Here is a 22,597-nt window from a genome sequence, read left to right as displayed (position 1 = left end):
ATTCAAATCTTTCTCTATTTCTCCCCATGTTTTCAAATAATTCAGCTTTAAAAGTGTCTTGTTTTGTGAAGATATTCTAACACCCAAATATTTAATTGAATCCTTCGTTATTTGACATCCGGTGATTCGTTTAATATGATTGTCTTCGTTAGTTGTAGTGTTAAAGGTCAAGATTTTTGTCTTTGTTTTGTTCAATTTATAACCGGAATACTGTGCAAATTCCGTTATATGATGATATACCTGTGGAAGAGTTTGTTCAGGGTTTTGACAAATTAGTACAACGTCGTCTGCATAACTTTTAATTTTATGCTCTTCGTTTCCTACTGTGAAGCCTTTAATTTTCGGATCATTTCTTATATAGTTTGCAAGAACCTCCATCGATAGGTCAAAAAGAAATGGTGAAAGTGGGCAACCTTGCCTTGTACCTTTTGTAATATTGAATTCTGTTGAAAGACAGCCATTTATTAAAAGGCATGCCTTTTGAGTCGAATATAGTGTGTTGAAAATAGTAAGGAAAGTGTCTCCGCAGTTCATTTGTTGTAATGTTTTTGAAATAAAATGCCAGGAAACGTTGTCAAATGCTTTTTCTGCATCTAGAAAAATCATAGCGGTTTTTAATGATTTCGACTTCGTATATTTGATTGCGCTGAGGATCAATCGTACATTGTCTTTCATAAGTCTCTTTGGAATGAAACCAGTTTGGTCTGGGTGGACCAGTTTGGTGATGTGATGTTGAAATCTTTTAGTGATTATAGAAACAAAAATTTTGTAATCAATGTTCAACAAGGAAATTGGTCTGTATGCTTGGGAGAGATATTGATCGGAAGCTTCTTTTGGTATCAAAGATATATGCGCTTCTTGCCAGGACAGTGGAATCTTTCCCTGATCGATTACCTCATTATACAGAGAAAGTAGTACCGGTGTTTGTTGTTCAAAAAGTTTGTAAAATTGTGGTGTGATCCCATCTGGACCTGGTGCCTTGTCTGGTTTCAAATTGTGAATGGCGTCAACTATTTCTTGTGTTGTTATCTTCTGATTAAGACTCTCTTGTTCCTCTGGTAATAGCTTGGGTAGTTGTGCATTTGATATATAACTCGTTAACCCATGTTCTTGCAGATCATCCTTTGCATATAATAGCTTATAGTAATCAACAAATATTTTTTCAATTTCTTCTTGTTTGTTATAGGTTGTACCGTTAACTTTAGCACCGATTATCTTCCTTTTTTTTTCTTGTTTACGAAGTTGATTAGCTAAGAATCGACCGGGTTTATTTGCTCTTTCAAAAAGTCTTTGCTTAGCATATTTAACTTTCATTTTTATTTCTTCTGTTTCTATTACCTCGATTGAGTGTTTAATCATCTTGATATCACTGAGGGTAGATTTATCTGGTTTTATTTGCGCTTCTTTTTCCAATGTTCTTAATTTGTCCTGAAGATCTTTAAGTTTCTTTTGTTTATCTTTTCTGATTTTAGAATTTAAAGCTATCATTTTCCCTCTGATAAAAGCTTTGCTGGCGTCCCAAACGACAAAGTCTGACATGCCTGGAGTCTTGTTCAGAGTAAAAAACTCTTTAACATCGCGTTTGCATTGCTCAAGTATCTGTTTTTTTCTCAATATTTGGTCATTCATCCGCCATCTCCTAATTCCTGTTCTTCCTCTTAGAACAGTCAATTCAATTGGATTGTGATCAGATAATATTCTAGGTGCAATCTGTATCCTTTCCACACTTGTTATCATGGATCTGGAAATCCAACACATCAATCCTAGAGTATGATCTATGACGATTTGAATAAAATGTGAAGTCTTTTGTTCTTGGGTTCTTCGTTCTCCAAACATCAATTAAATTAAATTCTTTCATGAATTTGAAAACATTCTTTGGTAATCTTCCAGATATACTATTGTGAGATTTGTCAATCATTGGATTTGTTACTGCATTAAAGTCTCCTAAAAGTATGATTTCTCCTTGATGAAAATCTACAAGCTTCCCAAACAATGCTTCATAAAAACTTTCCTTTGCAGCATTTGGGGCATAGATGTGAACCAACGTAAAACATATTCCGTCTGGTCCATGAAGAATTAAAATCTGGTAGCGTCCATCTGGGTCTGCTATGTGAGTCTTGACAGTTAAAATTTTTTCATTAATGTAAATAGCTAGACCTCTCTTCTTCACTTGGGCAGACGCTAAGTAAGGGGTTCCAAGATGGTTTGTCTGTAAGATTTTTTCATGTTCTTTTTTAATGTGAGTTTCTTGAAAACAGATGATATCATTCTTTTGCTTCTTTAAACTATGGAAAACTCTCTTTCTTTTGTTAGGAGAATTAAGACCGTTAATGTTCAATGATACAATTTGTAAGTGGGCCATAATGGGATTGCATTTGTGTCTACAGTGCTGCTGCCTGGTCTAGTTTATCTCCTTCAGTAGTCTTCTTTTGTTTTCGCAATTCACGCTTTTCAAGTGGTTTCTTTTTGTCTTTTTGAGATTGTTGAGAACTGCTAGAACTTGTTCCCGGAGTGTCCTCCAATTCTTCCAGGGCAGAATCTTTTGATGATTTTAGTTCCTCAAGTAGTTCTTCTGCTTGAAGTTGATTATGGATTATTCTTTTCCCTTGTGGCAGTGAAATATCTAAAGAATATGGAATGAGCCAACGGAACCTGATCTGCCTCTTTATCAATTCTTGTTTTAACTCGGTGTATTCTTTTCTTTTTGTAAGAACACTTCCTGGAAGGTCAGATAAAATCTGAATTGATTTCCCCTCCCAAACGAAGGGATCATTTCTTTGTGTCCTAAGCAGCAGATCTCTGGTTCTTTTATGAACAAATCTCACCAAGATGTCCCTTGGTTTGTTGTATCTGGTGGCATAAGATGAGTTTATTCTATAACAATATTCCAGCAGAGTGTCATCGTCATCAAACTCGTAATTATCGTGAAGAAATGTTCTGATATCTGATTCCAAGCTGGTTTTTCCAAATTGTTCCGGAATCCCACGGAATTTAATATTTTTGTCTCTAAACTTTACCTCATGTGCATCAGCTTTAGTTGACAGGTCTTGGATTAATTTAGATTGTTCTGAGAGCTCTGTGGTATGTTGCGTAACTGAGGTCTCTATATCTTCTTGCTTTTGTTTGATCTTGACTATTTCTTGGGAGTTAAGTTCAAGCTTTTCTTCAACCTTTGCGATACTTTGAAGCACCTTCTGTTCAGAGTCTTGAATGGATTTCTGTAAAGAAGTTTTCATATCCAATATCATCTCTTGAGTTCGCAAAAAAAAAATCCTGATTTTCTTTGGCCATAACCGAACTTTTTTTCTGAGGGTTCTCTGATGTAGGCTTGAATTTTGCAATGTCAACCTCTTGTTCTTCTTCTTCAGAAATCTCAAAGTCTTCTAAAAACTTTTGTTGTTGTTTGCCTTTCAATTTTTGAGATTGTCGATGTGCAAAGCTTGTGAATCTTTTCCTCATAATAATTAAAAACCTGAAAAAGTATCAATTCAAATTTCACCCCTCAGAATTATTGTCCCCTTCACCCTCCAATCCACACAGTACAATATGGCAAATTGAACAGAATCAGTAAACTAATTAATTCAGTTATTAGTTCAATCAAAATTATTTCTATTAAGCAAAACACCGGATAATATCAACAAAGATCAACAGAACATGCTGAAATATCTAACTACAGCGGCAAGAGTAGTATTAGCATCTCTATGGAAAACAAATAAAACTCCTACCATAGAGACCTGGATGGATAAATCTTATGAATATATAACAATGGCACATCTGACTGAATCTCTACAAACGAACAATCAAAAACAAACCAGAGACAAATGGAAACCTTTCTATGACTATATGGCAACTAAAAAATAATAACAGGACTCTAAGCACCACAATAGAGTCAAGGTGGAGTTTCAACCCATCCTATTAGAAAATAGCAAGATTAATAAAAGATTCAAGGGGGTAGTACAAAGCGTTACACCGCTAATCACTATCTGTATAATTTGTTGCTTGTTTTTTTTCTTTTTGTTTTATTCCCACCATTCCTTTTTTCCCTTCTGTACCCTATTTACTGTTAAAAATCAATAAAAATATTTATCAAAAAAAAGAAAATAATTCCATATCAGTTGGGTACCAGTTGATATATGGTTTAAATCCTACAATTCTAAGGGGTCCTCAGAATAGGAGTAGCATGCCAGTTATCTCCTGATAAGAAACAGGCTGAAGGTTTTGGCTGATGTGAAGACAAAGGAGCACAAAAGTACAACCTGAAAATTTAGGTGATGTTGTCCTGGAAGGCAGAGGGAAGATATATGTGAAAAAATCAACTTGGGTGGGGCAATTTTGAGCAAAAATACAACCAGAGTGAGGAAGAGTTAAGCAGCCTTCTCACACTAATATGCAACGGGGGGGAAAGGGAGCTAAAACTGGAGGGGAAAGAGTTAAGCAGTCTCATCCACTCCACCCTTCTTCCGCTCAGATGCATCCAGTCTAGCAGTCTTTGCTGTTGTTTTCAAAGAGTTAGTAAGTCTACAGAAAGACCACAAAGCTAACAAGTTGCAAACTCTTTAGTATTTTATTATTATTTTGCCTGGGATCTTTATTGGAAGTGCTAAATAAAACAAATTTGAGTATTATACTCTTTGAAGAAAGAGCAAAATCTTAACCAAGAACTTCACAAGTATTTCAGCAGCTTCTCTACTGTGACCTAAACTTCAAGGAAACGAGAGAGTTGATTCTGCATCAGAGTAAGAATGGCAGAGGTAATGGTCTTGTTTCTCACTCTCTGCTTCCAGTTGCTAGCCCTGCCTCTATATGTGCTATCATGTTTGGGGATATGGGAGCCCTTCTGCAAAAGGATTTTCTTCCCCTTTTTCCTGGAGAAATTTACAGTCTGCTACAATCGGAAAATGTTAAGGCAGAAAAAGGACTTGTTGCGTAACATGATGGAATTTGCAGCTCCCTCAAGGACACTGACAGTGCTGGAGATAGGTACTGGGACTGGCTCCAACTTCCAGTTCTTTCCGCCCAACTGCAGAGTCATCTGTACAGACCCCAATCCCCACTTTCAACAGAGTCTAGCTAAAAGCATGGTCCAGAACCATCTCAGGAGAGGACTTGATTCAGGTAGCTGATGCCTCTGTGGATGTCGTAGTTTCTACTTTGGTCCTTTGCTCAGTGAAGAACGTGGAAGCAGTTTTGAGAGAAGTCGGCAGAGTGCTCAAGTCGGTACGTATTTGAAGAAAGATGGGCTTTTGACTAGTGATTTGATAGCTTATTTTTTAATGCCTTAATTCACATCAGACCACAGCTGAAAAGGCTTAATGTTTTTGGCATGACATCCAAATCAATAAACTATGGCTTGTGATTGGCCAGCAAACCAGAATCAGAAGCCACGGGTTGAAGAGAGCTTGCAATGGTGTGATGTCTGAACTGGCAAGCAATGGTTACCACTGGTGATCTGCCTCCAGAAGCCCCTGCACTATATAAGTTTGAATACTAACTAGGTGGGGGGAAATAAACAGCTGCTGTAAACCCTGATTTACCTGTCTTTTTGGAAGCTCAAACTATGATTTGGTTTCTAAATTGTGGTTAATATTATATAAACAGAATCCATATGCATACCTCTCAACCTCTCACCTGACTCTTTATAGATCTGCTGAAGTGGTCAGGATAGGGGAACTGTCCTGGAGGCCCAAGGAGCTGAGCAAGATGCACTGGTGTGCAGATATAAATTCAGCAGCCCCTTTGTGAGGAGAGAGGAGGTATGGACTTCTGACAGCCACTCTGTTTTAGCCAAGTCTGCCTCATAGCATTGTTATGTTGATATGTTATTTATATCCTGCTTTTCTTTTCACTTGGGACCCAAAGCAGTTTAGGACATTGTCTCCCTGCCTCCTTTTTTTTCAAAGCAACAACCCTGTAGGGTATTCCAGGCTGAGTCTGTGATGAGCCCAAGCTCACCCAGTGAACTTCCATGATAGAGGTGGGGATTCAAACCTGGGTTTCTCAGGATCCTAGTCCATCCACAGTGCCATGCCAACTCTCAAGATGTTGCCCTGAGTTTCTTGGAGGAAGGGCAGAGTATAAATGTGGGGAATGGATATGTATGGTGCACATGGAGATGACCGAGCATTATCCCATTTCATACTAAGAGTAAGTCATCTGATTTGTTTTGTTTGGGACTGGATGGAGAGAGGTGGAGACCCAAAGTACAAATATTTGTGGGGGGAGGGGAGAAGGCATGGTGGGTCCCAGCAGCCTTGCCTCCTTACTTCCACCCCCACACCTTTCTGTAGGCATCATCACCCTTCTGGCTTTATTGCCCCCTTTCCCCCACTTCATGTACATAATCCCTCTTGCCTCTACACTCTGTGTGAGATATTGTTTTTCCTCAGAGATCAGCAGGCTTTCCATTTCCCTCATAAATACTATCTTAACTGTCAACACATTTTGAAACTCTCCTGCTCCTTCAGTTTGAGAACATTCCAGGCGCTCAGCCAATAATGGCCAGGGAGCGTTTACTAGTGAAATGCAACCATTTACATACGGGGAGACAGGAGAAGTTAGTAGATGTTCCCGGGACTTGACTGTTTGGTATTTATGCAAGGGGGGGGGGAATCTTTGGAGGGAACAGAATTGTCTCATAAGCATAATTTTAAAGCACACCAAACAATTATTTAACGCACAGAACACCCTAAATTTGGCACCTTGCATTATTTTCAGACATTCTGTTTCTTTCCTCAGGGTGGAGCTTTTTATTTCCTGGAACACGTCGCTGCAGATCGTTCAAGCCCGAGCTTCTTTTGGCAGCAAGTCTGCTCTCCGACATGGAAACTTTTATTTGCTGGCTGCTTCCTAACAAGAGAGACCTGGGCTGAAATTGAAAAAGCAAACTTCTCAGAAATAAAGCTGCAACATATACATGTCCCTTTATGGTTAACACTCATTCAACCACATATAATTGGTTATGCTGTGAAACAACTATCTGTGTAGAACCAATTATATACATATTTACTAGAAGTAAGTCCCGCTAGATTTGAAAAAGGCTGTTGTCTTAAGCACTTTTATCTGGCAGTAAGTAGCTCCATTTATTTTAGTCGGGGATTACTTCCAGGTAAACATGTACATGATTGCATTCTAAGGCCATGAACCCAAAAACACTTACAAGGTAGCAAATTCCACTAAACTGTGAGATTTTACTCGAGTAAACACGTTTAGGGTTGCACTTTTTAGAGATGCCATTCCAAAGAATGGAATGGGACGTCTTGTACCTTTAATACCTACATATGTAAGGACAATTCAGCAAGTATAGCACTTTTCATCCCTGCATAACAAATTGCAGCTATCAAAATATCCTGTGCTATCCATCTATATCTCCTTTTAAAGGCACAGGAGCCTATATTCCTTTCTATCTGTTCACCCTAGCAGGGGAGGTAGTGCAAACTGTAAGGTACCTGGGATATATTTTATTTTTTAAAAGTTTGTAACTGCCAAAAAATTATTTCAAGATTCTATCTCACAAGATAGATAAACTAGTCTCTTTATTGCTGACTTAGAAATAATGATTCTTTTTATCTCTTATGCCAATAAATAATTATGGCATGCTCTAATTTGTAGTTGTTTTGTCTCACTTTTATCAATATTAAGCTGTAATTTAGGGCTAAAAATAAAATGTACTTGTTTAATTTTGTTGTCAGTCTGTACCATAATCATAATATGATATTGTACTCAGCCTTTTCATTTTATGATGGAAGATAGGGATCAAATGCAGAGGGTACATGGTTGTATTAAGAAGTTTAATCTTTTGCTTCTCAGAAAGTGAACTGTTTAATAATACAGCTGCTGTTATGTTTTTCTTATAATAGCTTTCCTTTTATTTATTTAGCCATTCATACCTTGTTTTTCTTGAGTCTGGGGACTCAAAGCAGCTTACAAAATAAATGCAAACATACAGCATAAGCAAACAAAAATAAACTGTGGTAAAACCAACCCTGCAAGCACCCATTTTTAGCACAGGTGATAGGCAATTTACTTAGCTGGCTCAGGTCTCGAGCCATTAGCCCTAATGGGGGATTTCACCCTTGCACAGATAGGAATGACTCTCTGCTGCCACCACTAGACCAATAGTTTGAGGTGCATCTGTCTAATAACTGGGACACCAGACTCCCCCTATTCAAATTCAGAATGCTCTCCTTTCAGCTACCATGGAGGTAGGGGAAAACTTTGGAAATCATTCCCAACTAGGCATGATTTCTCTTGAGCATGAACAAAGTTTTAGGCTTTACCTATAGCTGAAAAGACTAAATGCCAATTTTAGTTCTAAAAGCAGTCATTGATTACAAACAACAAAAGCATACTTTTGAACATCAAAATACTGCAGCATCTGAACGCAGGCAAAATAAATATAAACACATTTTTTCCTAGATCCAAATTTTACTGCTATGATATTAAAGGATAGGCAGAAATATCTTGATGGATTCAGACTTTTGTTCAGGCTCTGATTGTTCAGATCATGTTTCTCTGCATCTCTGTTCAGATAACATGCCTGTGTGTCTGCCTCCTTCAGAGTTTTCAAGTTGTCTCCCCATGGCAGATCCAAAAAAAGTCTGTCCCCTCCTTAAAGAGGAGAGCTACTGCTTCTCAAATCCCACTAACTCTCTCCCACTGGAAATTCACCAGGCAGGGAAGGGAAAAGAAACCTAGAAAGTTCTGGGCTAGCTCACATGGCTTAGGTGCTCTCTGGATCTACTGCCCTGGGTCTTCTTTGTCCTCCTCAGCTGCATTAATTAACATAAGAATAGCTATTCTGCCATTCTCTGCAGCATGGAATTTAGAAGACACTGAGAAGGGGATAAAAATAATTTTGACCTGACTACACGTAAAGGCCATTTCTCCTTAAACCCTGAGCACTCATAGAGTATAAATTCCAACATTCACCTAGTGAAGTGGCAAATTTTTATGCACTTACCTGTACCTGGGGTGGTCTAATTTCATGATACTGGGCTGATGCTGGTTTCCCTATCAGTTGACACCTGGCCCAATTTTTCATTATTTAAGCCTCCAAAAGAGTCTCTCTTGGTTCTGAACCTGTGGTTCAAGGAAGTGGTCAGGTGGCTAAGATGGAACAAGCCATAGTTGAACCTAAACAAGACAGAAGTAATGCTGGTCAGGAAGGCTGATGATTTAGAGGAACTAGATATACTTGCTCTGGACGGAGTAAGCTCATACCCTGCTAGAAAATATTTTTGTTAGTCTTTAAGGTGCTACTGGACTCTTGCTCTTTTCTACTACTCTGGACGGAGTGGAATTGGTTTTTGCAGAGCAGGTTAAGAGCTTGGGCTGCTCATGGATTCAGCCTTGTTGTTTGAAAACTACCAGTGGCACAGTGGCCAAGGGGAGGGAAGGCAGCACGGTATAGCCCAATCTCATCAGATCCATCAGAAGCTAAGCAGGGTCAGTACTTGGAAGGGAGGCCACCAAGGAAGGCTCTGCAGAGGAAGGCAATGGCAAACCACCTCTGCTTCTCGCTTGCCTTGAAAGCCCCTTGCTGGGATCGCCATAAGTCGGCTGTGACTTGACGGCACTTTACACACCCGGAGTGACCAAGATCACCTTCTTGCAGCTGCATCTGATTCACCAACTCTCTCCTTTCTTAGTGCCAAATGACATTATATGTTTTTTAACGTATTGTGTTTGGGTTCCTAACTTGTAAAAAAATGTGCTGCGTAGTTTTGCTCTTAGACTCAGCTGATCTAGCCAAGCTGAGCCATGTTTTTGTTAACTTCATAGCTGGATTACAGTAATATGCTCTAAGTTCGGCTACATGCGAAGACAACCCAAAAAGTGTAGCTGGTTCGGAATGTGGCACTTCAATTATTGTCAGGGCCTGGATGATGGGAACATACTTTGCCTGTTTAGAAACAGCTACATTGTCTGCCTGTTTATTTCTGAATTCCATTGAAAGTCTTTCACAGCATGAGGTAGGGTTGCCAACCTCCAGGTACTAGCTGGAGATCTCCTGCTATTACAATTGATCTCCGGCCAACAGAGATCAGTTTACCTGGAGAAAATGGCTGCTTTGGCAATTGGACTCTATGGCATCGAAGTCCCTCCCCTCACCAAACCCCGCCCTCTTCAGGGTCCACGCCAAAAACCTCCCACTGGGTGGCGAAGAGGCAACCCTAGCCCCCAGGACAAATACACATGGAGACACTGGGCCAAGCTGCACTCCAAAACGATCTTTGGACCACCCTGAATTACACATCCCCATACTCCAGAGACTGTCCCCTGCTAGAATACATACTGTGGTGCCCGGTCCAAACACTGGTTCTGGCACCACAAGCTTCTATTTGGGTTGCCACAGGATCTGCATGAATGAACCAGGATGTTGCAGAGATGCGGGGGGGGGGGGGGATCTGCTTTCCAGCAGCATTGAACCTGAGGGAAATAATCTATGAGGAAACAGCCACATATATACTGAGACATAAATGCTATGAACACAACAATGGGGGTTACCGCATTATGTATTCCCAGCGATGTATTGAGAGCAGGCCTCTGGAAAATTCAGTAGGCCTTTTGGAAAATCACTGGACTCCAAAGGAGGGGGCCAAGGACATATATTTAGTTCAGAGATAGACAGGGAGAGGCAAGGAGGAGACAATAACACAACCAAAAAGAGTTATTATTCAGCCAAGCCCAAGGTTTAAAAACAGAAAAGGCATCAAGGAACGTTTGGGGACGATGGTTAGATAAAGACAGCAGGTGTTAGAACAATGAACTCTAAACAAAAGTAACTCGACCAATCATATTATATCTGCTTTATGATTTACCAATCAAATATCTGTATGATTAAAACCAATTAGGATCAGTAATGTCTTATAATCCACCAATTAACTATAGAAGATTTGCATGACCAATTATCAGTATAATGTAGAGATTATGTATTTTAGATCATGCATAATAAATCAACCAGAGATTATAAAGAGTTTTGCCCCCCTGTGTTTGGGGCTTTTGCCTATTTTGATGCTCTTGAGAGCAAGGCTAAAGACTAGTAGCTACTAATAAAAGCTGATTTTTCTCGGAATAATTGGTCCAGGGCCTCTGTGTTTCAGCCTCCATTATTTCTACTACAGTATTGAGTTTGAAAATGTTATTAAAAACATCACTTTAAAAGGGTTTTTGGAGGCCACGGCTAAAAAATGGCTGGAAGATGTCTTCACAGCTACAGGGGCCAAACAAAGTGCGAACAGTATTTTTTATAACAGTTTCAAACTCTTAATACACCGCTGGGAATACATAATGCGGTAACCCCCAACCTTTGTACATAAATGGTCTTCAGTCCGCTTCAAAAAGGGTAACAGTTGATGCTCAGTAAAGCAAAGAAAGAGAAAGTCCAAAGTACTCAGACATGCAGGGCCTCCTTCTTCTTCCCCTGCATGCTCTGCAGTTCCTGATCCTGTTGCCACTGGCCTTAATAATTTCTCTTTTGCTTGGGCCTGGAAAGAAATTTGCACTATACGCATCAATCTCCAGATCTTCTGTCCTCTGCTGCTGGCCAGAGTGATTCTGGCTCAAGAGTTAAACACCTCTTTTAAACAATAAAGGCCTGACAACCTCCAGATGGGGCCTGGAGATCGCCTGGAACTATAACTCCAGACTACAGATAATGATGTATACTCCTAATTACCATTCAGTCCAATCAGACAATCAGGAAAGGAGGTTGAGTTGAACTACAGCAGATTGGTTGATCAATAAGGATCAAGCCGGGTGAAACCTGAGTCTCCAGCCAGCAAGGGCAGGACCCCGTCTCACAAGGAGGAGTGGTTACAGAAGACATTATAGAGACTTCTCAAAGTCTAAACATCAGGAGACACTCTTTCAGACCATCCCATCAAAGTTTGTCAGAGTCTACACATTCTATTTTCCTTTGCAACATTGAATGAATAAGCCTGTTCTGTGCAGGACGGCGTTACCAGGGAGACCAAGGTCTTCTAGCCCTTTGGAATGTGTGTGTGTGTGTTCTTTCTGGGCAGCTACTTTGGCAGAGAGGGGAGGGGGAAGCGGCCTGGAGAGAAGCAGTGTGTTTTAGCTGACAAGGAAGAGCAGCCTGGCTATACAGCGAGGGGGGGGGAGGGCTGGAGAGGAGTGGGGGAGGGGGCGGAGAGCCATCAGCTAAGCTGAAGGCTTATGCCAACTCATCCCTGTTTGCGAGTCAGTGATGTCTGCGTGTACATGAGAATGCTACTTCATCACAACAATATCAGTTTCCCTGGAGAAAAAAATGGCTGCTTTGGAAGCGGACTCTATGGCACTATACCCTGCTGAAGTCCCTCCTCTCCCCAAACTGTGTATTCAGCAGGCTCCCTGCACGTGCGCACACACACACACCAGTCTCCAGGTAGCTGCCAACCCGGAGCTGGCAACTCAGATTAGATACTACACAACCAAAAACTCAAAAAGCCCTTTCTTTCTAATATTTCCTACAAGGGAATTCTAATTTACAATTCACAGTGGGTAGCCATGTTAGTCTGTTTGCAGTAGTCAAAAAGGGCAAGAGTCCAGGAGCACCTTAAAGACTAACAAAAATATTTTCTGGTAGGGCTCACGAAAGCTCATACCCTACCAGAAAATATTTTTGTTAGTCTTTAAGGTGCTCCTGGACTCTTGCCCTTTTTGACTAATTTACAATGTCTCCCTTAGCCCACAACGTATCTGCAAAGAAATCCATAGTTCCCTTCCCTTAAATGAAGCTCAAGGCTTCTCTAGCTGCTGGCCAAACTGGGGGCGGGGGTAGGGTTGCCAACCTCCAGGTACTACCTGGAGATTTCCCACTATTACAACTGATCTCCAGTCAACAGAGATCAGTTCACCTAAAGAAAATGGCCACTTTGACAACTGGACTCTATGGCATTGAAGTCCCCGCTCCCCAAACCTCTCCCTCCTCAGGCTCTGCCCTAAAAAACCTCCTGCCGGTGGCGAAGAGGGACCTGGCAACCCTAGTGGGGGGTCTTGCAGTTGATTGTATAGGAGCCGCTGCTCCCACTCCTTGACCTTTTGCTCCCTGGATTTTTTTTCACTTAGCAATTTTGCCCCACTGGCAAATCATCTACTCATTCAAAATGAACAGGAGTCTTGTGGCACCTTAAAGACTCGAAATTTTATTCCCGCAATGCTGAAATAAAATGTTGTGAGTCTAAGAAGCCACAAGACTCCTGTTTATATTTGCTGCAAAGGCTACCACAGCTACCTAGTCAATCAAGCTTTCTAGTTTATCTGCATGTTGCATTGCTCCTGATAGGTGGAGGGAAGTGGTGCATCCACAATACACACATGATTAAGAATATAAGAAGACCCTGGCTGGATCAGATTGGTAGTTGTTGGGTACAGGAAGCGAGTTTTGTCTCTGTCAGGAAAGCTAAGAGTTAACTTAGTTTATGTTGATATTTAGATACTCAAGAATATGTCATTTCATTGCGCCCTTAAGCAAATTGTCAGTAGATCACCATTGACCACGTAGGCTCAATGTGTTAATTCCTCTCCTTTGTTTAAGACAGGAAGAGAAGCTGCCCCAGGCAGTCACACACACCTTTGGATTTTTACAGAAACAGTATGGATCGTCTCTGCTCTCCCAGGAGCAGAGAGGGTCGCCATTAAGCTTTTAGATCCCTGCTAGAGAAATCTAGCAAGTTTATAGGAAACTAGATTTGGTAGTAAGGATTGGATTCGTTTTATCCCAGTTTACCCTTTCCTTTTAGATAAAAGTTTTGATTCTAAAAGAAGGAAAGACTCTGTCTGTTTATTTGTGTGCACTGAATGACTGTAACCTGACCACAATCACACGGCCTATGGGCCTTAATATCCAACAGTAGTCTGTCCAGTCCAGTGCGCAGTTGGGCCGTGCTCCTCCCTCACCCCCTTTCCCGTTGCCACGTGGTTCCCTCAACATTCTCCCAGCCGAGAGAGGGGGACGGGCCGGCTGCCATTTTGGTTTCCTCCGCGGAAAATGAGGCCGCGCTGCTGTTCCGACGTCGCTTCCTTCGCCGTGCTGGTTTTGCTGCTTTGTGGAGCCCCTCCCGAAGGCCTGTCCAATGTCATCCCTAAAGACGGTGAGACTCGCTTTCTCTTCCTCAAGGGACAACGGGTCAAACAAATACTGCAGGGGCAGACGGCGTGGCCCAAAAAAGGCCCGGGAAAGAGCCCCTCCCCCTCACCTGATGGAGGGCCGGGGCCAGTGGCCCCGGCCCTCCATCAGGTGAGGGGGAGGGGCTCTTTCCCGGGCCTTTTTTGGGCCACGCCGTCTGCCCCTGCAGTATTTGTGACGCAAGACTATGGACGGTGGCTTCCCTCGGCTTGTCCTTGCCCAACAGGCCCCATTCGGTGATGGACTGTCCTGGACTGGCACAGCCAGGGGGGTACTGGGGCCAGCCAGGCAAGGATGAGTTGGCAGCATCAGGCCAAGGCCGGGCCCCATACTACCTGCCTCTGCCAGTGGTATCCTCACCAGCCTGATCGCCTCCTACCTGGCTCATCAGCAGTGGGGCCAGGCAGGTGCAGCATGGCAGGGCACCACACTGGCATGCTCACTGGCCTGCTTACTTCCCTGGCTGGGCAGGGGCTGAGAGGAGGCAGCCCTCCTGGGTTTTTTCTAGTGGCCATAATCTCCAATCTACCTTTGCTCTAAAGGCAGAGGCATATAGTGGAGCTTTGTTTTGAACTTTAAAGCTTCTAAAGTTCAAGCCTGCTGGAAACTATATTCTCTGGTCTGAAAGACGTCCCAGCCTGTGTCACACATGACATTTCCCCTCTGTTGTGGTTTTTTTTTTTTGGGGGGGGGGACAGGAACTAAAATCTGTACAACTTTTAAAGGGGTTCCTCTAGCTGTCCCTTTATTGTCAGTTTGATCTGCAGCAATTACCAGGTGAAAGACTGCTTCTCCTGACCGCTTATCTCTAACACAGGCAGAGCTGAGCCTGCACATGCTGATTAATGAAGTTTGCCTCTCTTACATATAATTGAAAATTAATAAAACATTAAAAATTATCCAAAGGAAACAATAATATAAACTCTAACTACTGGTGCTCTTGGGCACCAATGAAGGGAAGATTCATAATCAGAGTGCCAGAACTGAAAAGGACTTTTTCCTTGTTGTTGCTTATCTCACCTCCAATAATAGAGGGAGATAGAACAGGACTCTGGCAATTAGGGCTGCCAGTGCTGGCAGGGAAATCCCCACTGCTGCTCCCTGTCCTCTCACAGTGCTCAGTAGAGAGGGGAAGCAGCAGTCCTATTGACCCTTGGTTAAAAGCATCGGGCTGGCAACCCTGTAGGTAAGTCTGCATCAGGCACCCTGGTCCCTGTGGTAAAACAGACCCTGCATGCCCCTGTTTCTACTATGGGTCAGGATGGATTTACTCAGCTGGCCCACATTTCAAGCTGATAGACAGCAGGGAGGAATTTGCCTCTTCAGTTTGTCCCACCCATTCCGGCTCAGAAGTAGTATTTATTCTCTGCTGCCACCAGCAGGCCATTAAATAAACTGCAGTCTAACCTCGGGTTGGACTCTATGTTCCATATTCAAAATGTCTTGTCTTATTCCATGTCCGATCTGGAAATGGGAAAACCTTAGAAATCTCACAGTGAAGATACTATCAAAGCTAAGCAGACTCTGCTTGTATCTCCTTTGAATTTTGGTAATTAAAGATCAAATATTTCCAGCTTCAGAAATGGGGGGGGGTATCTTTAATCCCACTGGATTAAGAACATCCCATTGAACAACAAAATACTACAGGATCTGAGTGTAGGAAAATCAAATATGCATAAACACAATGCTCTTTCCCTGGGTCTAAAACCTATGATGTTAAAGGGACAGGCAGAAATGTCTCAATGGCTTCAAAATTGTCGTTCATTTTATTTTTACCTTCTTCCTCCATTTTAGTGGTCACCTCTTTTCAGACCATGTGTCTGTGTATGTCTCCTTCAAAGTCCCCAAGAGGCCTGTTATGTGTGTCTGATCCAAAGTGACTCCATCATTGTCTTCATTCCAACTATGTCTGCCCCCCTTCTTAAAGGATAGAGCTGCTTCTTCCCAAAACTCCCTAAACCCCTAGAAATTTAACATGAAGTGGAAAAGCTAAAAAAAAGTCCTTGTGGCCCTGTACCCACAGTGGCCATCCAGGTGCCTCTAGGAAGCCCACAAACAAGATGACTGCAGCAGCATCCTGCCTGCGTTCCACAGCACCTAATATAATAGGCATGCTCCTCTGATCCTGGAGAGAATAGGTATGCATCATGACAAGTATCCATTTTTACTAGTAGCCATGAATACCCCTATCCTCCATGAACATGTCCACTCCCCTCTTAAAGCCTTCCAAGTTGGCAGCCATCACCACATCCTGGGGCAGAGAGTTCCACAATTTAACTATGTGTTGTGTGAAGAAATACTTTCTTTTATCTCTTTTGAATTTCTCACTCTCCAGCTTTAGCAGATCACCTGGCATTCTAGTATTATGAGAGAGGGAGAAAATCTTCTCCCTGTCCGCTCTCTCCATATCATGCATAATTTTATAGACTCCCAACATATCTTCCCTTAACAGCCTTCTTTCCAAGCTAAACAGCCCTAACTACTCTGGCTCCTTTGTTCTCTTGGGCTGCAATCTTTGCCATAATAATGGCTATTCATCCAAAATCTACAGCTGGGAATTTAGAAGATATTGGGAAAGAAAGAATAGTTGTCTCTTTCTTTTGGCCAGACTATCTAGAAGGGCAGTTTGAGCTTAACCACTGAGCAGTCACAGAGCATAAACCATTCACATAGCAAAGTGGAGATTTTTTAAACACAGATATGTATGTAAGTGCCCCCAAGTCACAGAAGAGGTGGTTTGCCAGTAGCTTCCTCTGCAGTCTTCCTCAGTGGTCTCCCATACAAGTACCAACCCTGCTTTACTTCTGCGATCTGAAAAGATCAAGCCATACCATGCCACCTTCCCTCCTTAACCCAGATACCTAGAGTGAAATGTTAGTTTACCAGTTGCAAGCTGTTTGGTTTAAAGGTAATAACCAGCACTCTGATTTCAGTATTGTTGTCAAATGTTATATTTGTGTACATGACTTCTTCCCTGTGCAGGTTTTCTCCACTTAAGGTTTTCTCCACTTAAGGGTACCTGTGATATTCCCGGAACTGCATATTGCGATACCTTAAAAAAAAAGAAAATCTGGTCCCAGATACTCAAGTTCTAAATACAAGCATATATACAACATCAGTTGTATATATATATAAATCACTGTGTTTTCCTTTAAAATACAGTTGAGCGTAGGCCTAATCCTTTCTTGCTTGCTGGATCCTGGGCATATACACTTTTAATACCTGAGGGGTCAAATGAGTATTTTCTACTCTGACATCTGTACTGGATTAGGGGGAAATGGTCTTGCAAGCCCTGTTTCAGCCCACATGGGAGTCAGACATCTAGTCAGCCACCTTGAAACTTCAGACTAGCCAGGTTCCGCTTCTTCTCTGTTCACTCCATTTGGTACTGCTGCCACCACAGACTGGCAATTAAGAGAACCATTCCCAGATGGTCTGAATGCAGGGTCCCCTCTGCCACTGCCATACAAAGATCAGCCATGTTTCTATGTCTCCCTCCTCACTCTTTCCAGCTACTTAGGAGACTAGCACACACACTTGTTCCCTCTGGGGATGGAGGGATCAGCTACCACCCTTGCCCTTATTACTCCTTGATAAGCATGGCTGAATTGGGTTTAATAGATCAGACTACCAGCATGCAAAATATAATGAAATTTAATAACAAACTATAAAGCGTACACTTGGTCTGTAAACTCTTCACACTGAGCAAGGATAAAAGAAATGTGTCCTCTAAATGCCTTAACTGATGTTACATTAGAATAGGCTATCTATTCTTAAAGTTGCAACCATTTAGAAATTATTCATTAACCTTGGTTCTCAGTGTCTGGGGCATCTCCCCTTTGTTCAGCAACATGGAAGAAGGATGGAGCCTGCTTAGAAAGGCTTGCCATAAAATGGAGAAAGACCTTCCAAACACCACACCTTACTGATATAACTGTTTTGGTTTCTAGAATGTGGGACAAGGCCTCTTGTGGATGAGATAACAACAGGGACCCGGATTGTAGGTGGACATGATGCTCAGGTTGGAGCCTGGCCGTGGCAAGTTAGTCTTCAAGTTTACCGATTTGGTTTAGGATATAACCATATATGTGGTGGATCTTTAATAAATCACAACACAGTGCTGACAGCAGCGCACTGCATTCGAAGATGGATGTATGTATTTTTCCATTCTAATGTTTTTTTTTTCCTGTCAATTTTAGATGCAAGGCAAGTGTATTGATAAAGAACATTGGTTGAATGTGGAAATTTATATATGTAAAATATTCCATATATGTCATTCTTTCAGGGGAGTAGACGTACCCAATAGGGGTTTGGTCTTACCCAAATGGTGTTCTGTGATGCTACACAGTCAATTCTGACTACATAATCAGAAGTGCCATTACCACAGTGGGACAATCTAGGGTTCAATCATAACGCTCTGGTAAAAATCATAGAATTTTGGATGAATCCTAGAGTGTCCTACAATGTTGTGACATCTCCTCTGGCTACACAGCTGGAAGTGACTTGCAGTGTTACATGATGCCATTTTGCCCTTCCAAGCCCCCTCCCACCCTGTCAAGCAGCAGTGGGGAACAAAGATCGATGGCGTGATGTTGCCCACCAAAGCCTAGCCAGTCTACTTTCTGTATGCAAATCCACCTACTCCTCCCCAACCATTTTGTCAGGCCAAGACAGACCAGGCTAGAGAGGTACCATTCGAAAGCCTACCACCCTTCAAAGCAACAACTGCCTCTAATAATTGCTGGGGGAACAAACCATGGAGAACTTTGTGACTTCAGAACTATACCAACTAATTTCATCCTTCAATTCACACACAAATTAATTATTGTAACTCCTTAGGGAGAGCTTGCAGTTGAATAAAACTGTAGGGGGATGAGTGAAGGAGGATGCAGGAATTCTAGGGAATGAGATGTAAAGGAAACAGCAGCAAAGAAAAGGAAAACAGGGGCAAGTGCTAGGAAGGAAGGGTCAAGAAACAGGAATGGTGCCAGAAGCTGCCTAAAGAATAAGGGTGCTAGGCAGTTGACAGGATCAAGAAGGTAAAATAATAAGCGACTTACAGAGTTGCCAACAGGCCAGGAGAAAAATGTCATGATCTTTTAATAGAGGAATAATGAGTGGAAAGGAGCCAAGCGGCACATAATTTATTTGGCATTATTCAGGGCAGCTTTGGCCCTGTCACCATTAAAAACACCCTCCATCCCTCTCTCTTCCTCCTTTCCTCACTTACCTGCTGCTGGCTGGTGTCGCTGCAGGTTCTGGGAGCCAGTGAAATCTTCCCCGCCCCAGGCAAACTCCATGTTCTCCCCACCACCACCAGCCAAACTCTGCGGCAAGTTAGTCTTCAAGTTTAACTATTTGGTTTAGAATATAAGCATATATGTGGTGGATCTGGGAGTTTGGCTGCAGCAGGGACAAAAACTTGAAGATCACACTGTCTCCCAGCAATCATCAGGTTTTCATCCCCTCCCCAGCCACATGGAGTTTGGCTGTGGGGTGGGAAGAACTGAAGATTGTGCTGCCTCACAGAGGCAGCAGAGGACAGGAAGGATCTAAGCGCTGGGCTACAGCTAGGGTTGCCAGGTCCCTCTTCACCACCGGTGGAAGATTTCTGGGGCGGAGCCTGAGGAGGGCGGAGTTTGGGGAGGGGAGGGACTTCAATGCCATAGAGTTCAATTGCCAAAGCGGCCATTTTTCTACAGGTGATCGGATCTCTATCGGCTGGAGATCAGTTGTAATAGCGGGAGATCTCCTGCTACTACCTGGCAGTTGGCAACCCTAGCTACAGCCCGAGGCTTAGCTCCCCCTCCCCTGCGTCCTCCATGATCTGAAAGAAATCCACGCTGCCCCCCTTCTCCAAACTGGAGTTTGGCGGGGGGGGGGAGAACAGAAGATTGTGCTGCACAGAGGCAGCAGGGGACGGGAAGGATCTAAGCATCGGGCTGCAGCCCAGGGCTTAGCACCTCCTCCCCTGCACCTCTGTGATCAGAAGACGCAAGAGACAGGGAGCTAAGCCCTGGGCATTAGATCCATGCGCCCCCCTTTCCAGAGTCCGGAGAAGAGGGTGATGCAGATCTGAAACAAATCCACGCTGCCCTCCTTCTCTGGACTCCGGAGAAGGAGGGCAGCGTGGATTTCTTTCAGATCCATGCTGCCGGCCTTCTCCGGAATCTGGAGAAAGGGGCAGCATGGATCCCGTTTTTCAGGTTCTGATATTTTTTGGGTTAAGGTTTATTAACCCAAAAATTTTCAGAAAATCCGGATTTTTCAGATTTAATAAACCCAAACCCAAAAAATACTAGAAAAAAGTATGTACACCCTAGAGGTAAGCTGCAGTACTGCAGTCAAAACTCTGCTTATGACTTGAGTTTGATCCCGATAGAAGTCAGGTTCAGGTAGCCGGCTCAAGGTTGACTCAGACTTCCATCCTTCCAAGATTGGTTAAATGAGTACCCAGCTTGCTGGGGATAAAGTGTAGATGACTGGAGAAGGCAATGGCAAACCACCTTGTAAACATAGTCTGCCTAATAAACGTTGTGTTGTGATGTCACCCCATGGGTCAGTATTGACTTGGTGCATGTACAGAGGACTACCTTTACTTTTCATCTGTGGTAATTGGCTGCTGAAGTTCTTCATGGTGTGGACATGAGGACATGAGGATATGCATTTCCAAACCTACATGCCTGAATCAGTACCATTTACCCTTCATATCCCATCATACCTGCCATTCCGCATACACCAGGATTCAGTATTTTTGGAAGATAGTAGCCACAGAGACCTTCTCCCCTCAGAATCCCAGTTTGGACAAAAAAATTCAATATGCAGAACACCACCCTGATTTAGCAGCAAGATCCTCTGGGTGTTCATCCTTGCTTCAAGTTCTGTAACACTTGTTTCCTTGATTGGATTTGAATTTCACATAAAATTTTAATTTCATGTAATTACATTTCACTCCATACTTCCTACATTTTAGGACCACTTGACCCTACTGTTTATTTTTTCACATTCCCTGCATAAAAAGTCTGCTTAGTGATAATGTGCCACAAAAGTTAATGCTGGAATAAATTTATGTTAGTCTTTAGGCTACTACTGTACTCCTGATTATTTTTACATATAGCATGGGAAATTATTTAATATCCTTTAAAATACTGATGTGTTTCAAAAGTATGACTTCCATATTCTCCTAAGAACATTTTCTTAGTTCTATAAGACAAATTTTCATGCAGATTCCAAGAGCTAGTTTAGGCAGACTCAAGGGTTTGGACATGCCATGGAAATGTTTAGGATTTTCTGTGAATAGCGTGCTCCCCTGCTGAATAGCTTTGCCACCAAACCTGTCTGGCCTAACAGTCATATGTTTTTTACAGTATTTCATTATAGCAAGATGCGCTTGGTCCCTGAGGGATGGAAAACCTGTTTCAGCTCTCATCAGGGCTGCCGGGGCTCCTTTGGAGAGAACTAGGATATGCCTACGAAAATAGTTTTGAATTCTCTCTATACTAGAGAGGGTGGCATCCATCCACCCCCATACTTCCACGCCATATAGCACACAGGGGACGACCTTACTCTTAAATAGTTTTAAGGCCAGATCAATAAGCAAACCTCCCCTTGAGTAATAAAACCTCACAATAGAGCCCACGATCCGAAGAGCAGATTGTCAGGAGCAGTCCATGAGGATGGTATGCGGTAGTGCGATTGTGCTGCTTCCAGGTGCTGTTGTGTTATTCTTTCCAAGGCCAGTCTATGCCCCGTGTTTAGACTTCATAGATTCCCATACTGTGGGAATCGCCAAGTACTCCTTCCTGCCTCCTGGAGGGGGGGGGTTGCCTGGGTAACCAGTTATCTCCTTTTGCTCTTCCATACATGCTGTGTACCTTGCCTTTGACCCTTACTAGTGTCCTTTTGAATATGGCTTCTGAAACCTGTCGATTCTACCCAATAAAACTGCTTTCGTGGATTGGTTGTCTGCTGAAGTCTGTTTAATGGGGCCGCAGGACTAGAGCTTACACAGATGCTTTAATTGCAGCTATACAAGTGTTCCAATTTAGCATCTCTTTAAAGGTGACTCCCAGATACTTAGAGATACTACATTGTTTAATTAAGTTGTTCTGAATGCTCCAAACGGATTTTATTGGTCTTTTCCTAAAGACTAAGACCTTTGTTTTTTTCTTTGTTTTTTTTAATAAGCTTTTATTAAACATTTTCAATAACATACATACAAACATCTTCCATTCACATACATGCAATTTAAACCAAAATTAATCTGATCTTTTTACTTTCTGACTCTGATTCGCATGTAACCCTCAGAATGTCACAATTTGCTATTGCGGACAGGAAGATTGGAGCTCTTGAAGTTATTAAGAAAAATTCTGCACAGGAAATCAAATAATGTTTTAATAGAGATTGTGTATGTAATTGATTTTACCAGGGCAATGTATACCGTTATACTTTTATCTTTTTCTGATA

The 22,597-nt window shown here is 42.3% G+C and overlaps 1 protein-coding gene and 1 pseudogene across 1 annotated transcript in view; both read left to right on the top strand.

The window, feature by feature from the left end:
- Positions 1–4,742: 4,742 nt before the first annotated feature.
- On the top strand, positions 4,743–6,984 carry LOC130476963 (N6-adenosine-methyltransferase TMT1A-like; annotated as a pseudogene).
- A 7,009-nt stretch (positions 6,985–13,993) lies between these two features.
- The window catches only part of TMPRSS12 (transmembrane serine protease 12), a 30,724-nt gene continuing 22,120 nt past the window's right edge, over positions 13,994–22,597 (top strand). The window contains exons 1-2 of the mRNA XM_056848963.1: positions 13,994–14,096; positions 18,082–18,283. Coding sequence (XP_056704941.1) covers positions 13,994–14,096; positions 18,082–18,283 — 305 coding nt within the window. The remainder of the gene's footprint in view (positions 14,097–18,081; positions 18,284–22,597) is intronic.

The sequence above is a fragment of the Euleptes europaea genome, chromosome 1 (assembly GCF_029931775.1).
Source record: "Euleptes europaea isolate rEulEur1 chromosome 1, rEulEur1.hap1, whole genome shotgun sequence".
Taxonomy (NCBI): domain Eukaryota; kingdom Metazoa; phylum Chordata; class Lepidosauria; order Squamata; family Sphaerodactylidae; genus Euleptes; species Euleptes europaea.
This window is presented reverse-complemented; position numbering and strand designations above follow the sequence as displayed.